Source organism: Lithobates pipiens, unplaced genomic scaffold (assembly GCF_037356315.1).
Source record: "Lithobates pipiens isolate NorthernLeopardFrog02 unplaced genomic scaffold, aLitPip1_a1.2 Scaffold_8, whole genome shotgun sequence".
NCBI classification, from domain to species: domain Eukaryota; kingdom Metazoa; phylum Chordata; class Amphibia; order Anura; family Ranidae; genus Lithobates; species Lithobates pipiens.
In genome coordinates this window covers 54,022,516-54,031,217 of record NW_027507903.1, presented here as the reverse complement: position 1 = coordinate 54,031,217, position 8,702 = coordinate 54,022,516, and the positions used below count along the sequence as shown (strand labels likewise).

Sequence of the window (8,702 nt, the reverse complement as noted above, 5' to 3'; positions counted from 1 at the left end):
GGCTTTGTATGCAGAGTATGGATGAGTATGCAGAGCATGCAGAGTATGGATGGGTATGCAGAGCATGCAGAGTATGGATGGGTATGCAGAGCATGCAGAGTATGGATGGGTATGCAGAGTATGGCAGGGTATGCAGATTATGGCTGGGTATGGCTGGATATGCAGAGTATGGCTGGGTATGCAGAGTATGGATGGGTATGGCTGGGTATGCAGAGTATGGCTGGGCATGCAGAGTATGGATGGGTATGGCTGAGTATGCAGAGTATGGATGGGTGAGCATGGATGGCTGGATGGATCTCTCACTGAGCAGCACTGTGGGCACTACACATGCAGCCCACAGCGATGCTACCACTGATCTCTCCCCTCTCCGCTCATACTGGATGGAGAGGGGAGGAAGGAACCAGAAATCATGCCGGTTTGTTTACATGTGATCGTTCCGTCATTTGACCGAGCGATCACGTGGTTAACGGCAGCGATCAGCGGCCATTCACTGTGATCCATGATGCGCCGGGTCCAGAGGAGGTTCTCAGGTGCGCGCCCCGGGGGGCACGTGAGAGCGGAATTCTGGGAGGACGTCATAGTACGTCCTCCCAGAGTTAAGCAACCGCCCTGTTGTAGCCGTCATTCGGCTATGGGCCGGTTGCTAAGTGGTTAACAGCCAGCTATTCTTCACACAGCATTCAAATTGGCCGATCATTTTTCAACCGATCCAAATTCAAATCATTCCGAAAATGTGGAATTCGTTAGAAAATTAATAAAGTAAACAAAGTTAACCTAAACGAAACAAAAAGAATTCCGAAACGAATCAATGAAATTAGTAACATAATGAATCTATCCGAAACAAAATACATTTTTCCATTCTGCACATGTCTAGTTCATTATTTAATTTTGTTTTGCTGTTCCTCTCTAATTGGTGCATGTATACATCTCTATGTTCTGTATCACTGAGAAACAGTTTGCTGTATAAAACTTCAAAATGCTAATAAAATGCTTTGTACAACAAATGTTGTGACCTTATGTTTGTCAATTGCATTCTCAGTTAATAAATAAAATAAATAAACATATAAATAAATAGTTGCAGTGAGAGGAAATCACCCCCGTCGGGGCACATTGTTTAGAACTTGAGAGAGGCATATACTCATCTCCATTAAAAAATAAATAAATAAATTTGCCTAAAGCTCCAGTTACACCAGGGAAGTCTTCTTTCTCATTAGTGTTTTGAGATATTATCTCCCATGGGTAAAAAAGGTTAATTAGCAGCACAAGAGTATTCATCAGGGATTAATAAAGTGTTACAAGCTGTATCATGTAGACATAGAATCTATATATGGTCTCTGAATTCTATACCTTGGAGACAAACACAATGTATATAAAATGTATAAAATATTTTCTGTGTTAGGAGGGATATCAGGTAAGCCATGTGCTCTATATATGCTAAATCGGAGTTCCAGCCTCTGAAAAAAAATATATATATTAAAGTCAGCAGCTACAATTAATGTAGCTGCTGACTTTTAATATAAGGACACTTACCTGTCCATGGAACCTGCAATGTCGGCCCCCGAAGTCGATTTGGCCATCAGCTTGGGTGCTGGTATTGGTATTGCAACTAAGGACTCGTTCTTGCTGGTAGTTTGAATCTTTAATATTTGCAAACAAAATTAAGGTTTCCTATTTAGAATCATAAGCTGTCAGGTTAGTAAAACAGCGATATCAGAACCGATTCAATCATACAGTTTATAGTGTACATAGATTTGCAAAACAATGAGATAAAGGAATATTCCTGAACTTTGTTATATCTCATGGCTACTGTGAAATTGTGTGAATGCATCAATGCAGTGCATGTCATCTTAGCTTGCAGAGCGTGGATTAATTGAATGAGTTTACCAAAAAATGTAATATTGCAGAATAAACAACTAAGCTTAATTTCATGCTAAATAAACTAAATTATTAATGTATCTAAAAATAGAAAACTATCTTTAGATTTTTACTCCAAAAGCATTTTATTAAAATGAGTTTAATAAAAATCCCCAAAAAATCTGATTTAAATAAAAAAAATATATATATTTATTTTCATCCACCCTGTTTGATATAACAAGTTCCTGGCATACTATATTTTGGCACCAACAATTATGATGTTGCTATGCGAGAGCATGGGTTTGTTTAGGTGACATTTTATGCATGAAAGAGATTGTATTGGGAATATAGCTAATGCAATGTCTTGCTTAACCACCTCCCGTATGCCATATAGGGAAATGACGGTGGTGAGGTGGTTGGATTGTTCTGGGGCGAAGTTATATGACATCCCCAGATTTACTTAGTCTGGTGGAGAAGAAATATGTCATCAGATAAGGAGCTAGGAGGAATAGTCTAGAAGAGGTGTAAGGCTTGATTCACACCTATGCAGTTTTAGTGCTTTTTGCATTAGCACTAAAAATGCATAAGTGTGAATCCAGCCTTAGTATTAATGAAGAGTCACACACTGTATCAATGGATTGTAGAACTGCACGATTCTGGCTAAAGGCTGGATTCACACCTATGCATTTTTAGTGCTTTTTGCATTTTGCAGATTTGCACTACAGAACATGTTCCTTAGGAAACCATGTTAAATGGACTGTAGTGCAAATCTGCAAAATGCAAAAAGCACTAAAAATGCATAGGTGTGAATCCAGCCAAAAAGAGGATCACAATTTTTTTGCTTAGAATAAAGATTACGATTCTCGGCGTAACATCATCTTTCACATTATACACAACATTAGGCTAACTTTACTGTTTAGTGTTTTTTTTTTAATTATTAAAGTGTATTTTTTTCCAAAAAATTGCATACAGTGCGACATTAAATATTGCAATAGCTGCCATTTTATTCTCTAGGGTCTCTGCTAAAACAAAAATATATAATGTTTTGTGGGTTCCAAGTAATTTTCTAGCAAAAAATACAGATTTTAACTTGTAAGTAACAAGTGTTAGAAAAAGTTTTAATCCTTAAGTGGTTAAACTGACTTAATTTACAGACCGCAGTTCATTCATTTGATCTAAGAACGAAATGTTACAATGTTTCTCTTTATCTCTGATGTTTAGATAAACTTGGCAGGCTGTCTGAATTTCTGTCAGCTGTCAGAAGTGAGCAAAGAACTCTCTGCACTTGTTACATAGCCATATACAGTGCTGTGAAAAAGTGTTTGCCCCCTTCATCATTTCCTGTTCCTTTGCATGTTTGTCACACTTAAGTGTTTCGGAACATCAAACCAATTTAAACAATAGTCAAGGACAACACAAGTAAACACAAAATGCAATTTGTAAATGAAGGTGTTTATTATTAAAGGTGAAAAAAAATCCAAACCATCATGGCCCTGTGTGAAAAAGTGATTGCCCCCCTTGTTAAAACATACTATAACTGTGGTTGTCCACACCTGAGTTCAATTTCTCTAGCCACACCCAGGCCTGATTATTGCCACACCTGTTCACAATCAAGGCATCACTTAAATAGGAGCTGCTTGACACAGTAAGGTCCACCAGAAGATCCTTAAAAGCTACACATCATGCCGAGACCCAAAGAAATTCAGAAACAATTGAGAAAGAACGTAATTGAGATCTATCAGTCTGGAAAGGGTTATAAAGCCATTTCCAAAGCTTTGGGAATCCAGCGAACCACAGTGAGAGCCATTATCCACAAATGGCGAAGACATGGAACAGTGGTGAACCTTCCCAGGAGTGGCCGGCCGCCCAAAATTACCCCAAGAGCGCAGCGACGACTCATCCAAGAGGTCACAAAAGACCCCACAACAACGTCCAAGGAACTGCAGGCCTCACTTGCCTCAGTTAAGGTCAGCGTTCATGCCTCCACCATCAGGAAAAGACTGGGCAAAAATGGCCTGCATGGCAGAGTTCCAAGGAGAAAACCACTGCTGAGCAAAAAGAACATCAAAGCTCGTCTCAATTTCTCCACAACACATCTTGATGATCCCCAAGACTTTTGGGACAACATTCTGTGGACCGATGAGACAAAAGTGGAACTCTTTGGAAGGTGTGTGTCCAAGTATATCTGGCATAGAAGGAACACTGCATTTCATAAAAAGAACATTATACCAACAGTAAAATATGGTGGTGGTAGTGTGATGGTCTGGGGCTGTTTTGCTGCTTCAGGACCTGGAAGACTTGCCGTGATAAAAGGAACTATGAATTCTGCTGTCTACCAAGAGATCCTGAAGGAGAATGTCCGACCATCTGTTCGTGTACTCAAGCTGAAACGAACTTGGGTTCTGCAGCAGGACAATGATCCTAAACACACCAGCAAGTCCACCACCGAATGGCTGAAGAAAAACAAAATGAAGACTTTGGAGTGGCCTAGCCAAAGTCCTGACCTGAATCCTATTGAGATGTTGTGGTATGACCTTAAAAAGGCCGTTCATGCTCGAAAACCCTCTAATGTAACTGAATTAGGACAATTCTGCAAAGATGAGTGGGCCAAAATTCCTCCAGGACGCTGTAAAAGCCTCATTGCATGTTATCGCAAACGCTTGGTTGCAGTTGTTGCTGCTAAGGGTGGCCCAACCAGTTATTAGGTTTAGGGGGCAATCACTTTTTCACACAGGGCCATGATGGTTTGGATTTTTTTTCACCTTTAATAATAAACACCTTCATTTACAAATTGCATTTTGTGTTTACTTGTGTTGTCCATGACTATTGTTTAAATTGGTTTGATGTTCCGAAACACTTAAGTGTGACAAACATGCAAAGGAACAGGAAATGAGGAAGGGGGCAAACACTTTTTCACACCACTGTATAGTATATTATAGTAGAGGATGATGAAGGTATAAAACACATGCACAAATAAATGCTGCAAATGCAATCTCTCTGGTAATTTTTTTAATAAATTCACTCATTAGCCATTATTTTAACTTTGGATAGAGCGGAGAGGGATTAGAAAACCTGTCTGGTTTGTATTGCTCTGTGTCCCCATTAGGGAGATGCACGTTCTCTGTATTTGTCATGTTTACTGTTATTGTTGAAAGTGAAAGTAAAGAAAATTCCAAATTTCAAGTTGTACCGATAAAAGTAAGAGATGGGAAATCTCGCAATGGGGACACTAGGTTTGGTGACAACAAGGGGCCATATCGTGTTCTAATAGTTCAATAGTGTGCTGGATTTTCACCTGCCAGGTTTTCTATAACATGGAAATCCAAGAGACTAGAGCAGTGTATCTCAACTCCAGTCCTCAAGGAGCCCCAACAGGTCAAGTTTTCAGGCTTTCCATTATTTTCCACAGGTGACTTGATCAGTTTTACTGCTTCAGTAATTACCACAGCCATTTCATCTGAGGGAAATCCTGAAAACATGAACTGTTGGGGTGCCTTGAGGACTGGAGTTGAGAAACACTGGACTAGAGATCCGACCCACCAAGACTGTACCCACATCCATCTTCTACAGTAGAGGTCAGGTGACACTTCTGCTTGATGTATAATTAGATTTTTAACTATCATAAAAGAAGTCAGATCTGGGATCTCAAAGAAAAAAAGTCCAACTTTTTGGATTTCCAAGTTCTTGGAAGGTTGTCAGACGTGTGAAGTCAATGAGCTATAGTACTCTTTATTAATAAACTTCATCATGATATTTCACAACATAATTCTATCTCCAGATATTCTTTATGGGAATGATTACGTGGAACTACACAGAAGTTGAGGAATTCATTCTTCTGGGGTTGACCAGAAACCCGGAGATGCAGATTGTTTTATTTGTGATATTTCTTATCAGTTATGTTATATCACTTATAGGTAATGTCCTTATTATTTTTATCAGCAGGATAAGCCCCCGGCTCCATACACCCATGTATTTCTTCTTGAGTAACTTATCATTTTTGGACATATGGTACACCTCCAGTATAGTTCCTAAAATGCTCAATAACTTTTTGTCACTGAAGAAAAGTATATCATTTCATGGTTGTTTCACACAACTGTTTATACACCTCTGTTTAGGAGGTTCAGAATGCTACCTTCTCTTAACAATGGCTTATGATCGCTATGTGGCTATATGCAGCCCTTTACACTATACCACCATTATGCATTCAAGCTTATGCAATAAAATGGCAAGTGGCTGTTGGATTGGAGGCCTTATAAACTCATTAATACACACATTGTTTGCATTGCGACTATCATTCTGTGGCCCAAATGTCATTAACCATTTCTTCTGTGAAGTACCATCTGTACTAGAGCTATCCTGCACAGATGCTTCCCTTAACAAGACCATCATTTTCTTCTGTGCTATGTTGGTGGTAATGGGCCCATTTTTCCTTATTCTTATTACTTATGGCTACATTATCAACAGTATTCTTAAGATCAATACATCAGTGGGACGGAAGAAGGCTTTTTCCACGTGTGCCTCTCACATAACTGTAGTCACCTTATTCTATGGTACAATCATTTTTATATACATGAGACCAGGAGACATTCATGTGGCCAATCAGGACAAAATGGCTACCTTGTTCTATAGCGTTGTGACTCCAATGCTCAACCCTCTCATCTACACTTTGAGAAACAAAGATGTTAAAGGGGTATTGCTAGAGATTACGCGAAAAAGACATGTGCCATAATAACAATAGGCACAGTAAATATATACTGTATATATTCCCAAAAGTATTGGGACACCCCTCCAAATCATTGCATTCAGATGTTCCAATTACCTCTATGGCCACAGGTGTATAAAATCAAGCACCAACACACACAGATTGCTTCTACAAGCATTTGTGAAAGAATGGGTTGCTCTCAGGAGCTCAGTGAGTTTGTGTGTGGAATGTGCAATAAGTCCATCCATGAAATTTTCTTGCTACTTAATATTCCACGGTCAACTGTTAGGGATATTATAAAAAAAAGTGGAAGCAACTGGGAACAACAGCAAGTCAGCCACAAAGTCATAGGCCACGTAAGAAAGCAAAGTGGGGTCAGTGCATGCTGAAGCTCAAAGTGCGCAGAAGTTGGCAACTGTCCGCAGAGTCAAAAGCTACAGACCTCTAAACTTCATGTTACCTTCAGATTAGCACAACAACAGTGTATAGAGAGCTTAATGGATTAGCTTTCCATGGCCAAGCAGGTGCATCCAAGCCTTATATCACCAAGTGCAATGCAAAGTGTCAGATGCAGTGGTGTAAAGCACGCTGCCACTGGACTCTAGAGCAGTTGGGACGTATTCTCCGGAGTGACCAATCACGCTTCTCTGTCTGGCAATCCGATGGACATGTCTGGGTTTGGCGGTTGCCAGGAGAACGGTACTTGCCTGACTGCATTGTGCCAAGTGTAAAGTTTGGTGGAAGGGGGATTATGGTGTGGGGTTGTCTTTCAGGGGTTGGGCTTGGCCCCTAAGTCCCAGTGAAGGGAACATTTAAAGGGGTTGTAAACCCTCAGGGTTTCTCACCTTAATGCATTATTCAATGTCAATGGACATATCAGCGGGACCCGAGAGTGTGCCCGCAAGAGTGCCCCACACTACAGGGGCATGCCAGAGGAGGAGGGGCCAGGAGCACTGCAGGGGACCCCAGAAGAGGAGGATTGGGGCCACTATACAAAATCACTGCACAGAGGAGGCAATTATAGACATGTTCCTTTTTTTTAAATTTCAAAACGAACCTTTACAATAATGTTAAGGCATCAGCATACCAAGACATTTTGGACTATTTCATGCGCCCAACTTTGTGGTAACAGTTTGTGGATGGCCCCTTCCTGTTCCAACATGACTGCGCACCAGTGCACAAAACAAGGTTAATAAAGACATGGATGAGTGAGTTTGGTGTGAAGGAACATGACTGGCCTGCACAGAGTCCTGACCTCAACCCAATAGAACTCCTGTGGGATGAATTCGAGTGGAGACTGCAAGCCAGGCCTTTTCATCCAACATCAGTGCCTGACCTCACAAATGTGCTTCTGGAAGAATGGTCAAACATTCCCATAGACACACTCCTAAACATTGTGGACAGCCTTCCCAGAAGAGTTGAAGCTGTTATAGCTGCAAAGGTTGGGCCAACTCAATATTGAACCCTACAGACTAAAAAGATTGAGATACCATTAAAGTTAATGTGTGTGTGTAAAGGCAGGTGTCCCAATACTTTTGCCAATATAGTGTATATACAGTATATATATATATATATATATATATATATATATATATATATATATATCTTTTTTCAAAATGGAAGAGCTTTACTGTCATAACATTTTGTCAGTTGGGTTGTCTGCAGTAGTTAGAAGGTATAAAAAAAAATAACATGCTCTTCCCTAATCTTGTATGAAGGCATTAACATCTAAAAGCTTTTGATTGTTCACACAGGTAGATCTCTCTGTCCTTACATGCCCATCCTTTGTTTAACCACTTGGGATCCGCGCTATTGCCAAATGACGGCATTAGCGCGGACCTACTTTTCCGGGACTACGTCTATTGACGTCGTCCCGTGTACGAGCGGCCTGCGCGCCCCCTGAGGGCCGTGCGCGGCGCGCTCTGTGATCGGCGAGTCCATGAGACTCGCCTGATCACCGATCCGTGCAAGGGGTCGATCCCGACCCCTTATCACGTGATCAGCTGTCAGCCAATGATAGAAGTGATAGAACGGAGCCGGTAATCGGCTATTATTCCTCCTCGCGCTGACAGCGCGAGGAGAAAAAAAAAACATCAGTCCCGATCACGGCCAGTAATGTAAGCGCTCACCTGCCCCCTGCCAGTGC

General features: G+C 40.8%; 1 protein-coding gene across 1 annotated transcript; it reads left to right on the top strand.

Moving 5' to 3' along the window:
* Positions 1-5,271: 5,271 nt before the first annotated feature.
* Positions 5,272-8,088, top strand: LOC143963957 (olfactory receptor 2G3-like). The gene has a single exon (XM_077473682.1). The coding sequence runs from the start codon at positions 5,642-5,644 to the stop codon at positions 6,581-6,583; it is 942 nt and encodes a 313-aa protein (XP_077329808.1). The 5' UTR covers positions 5,272-5,641; the 3' UTR covers positions 6,584-8,088.
* The last annotated feature ends 614 nt before the right edge of the window (positions 8,089-8,702 follow it).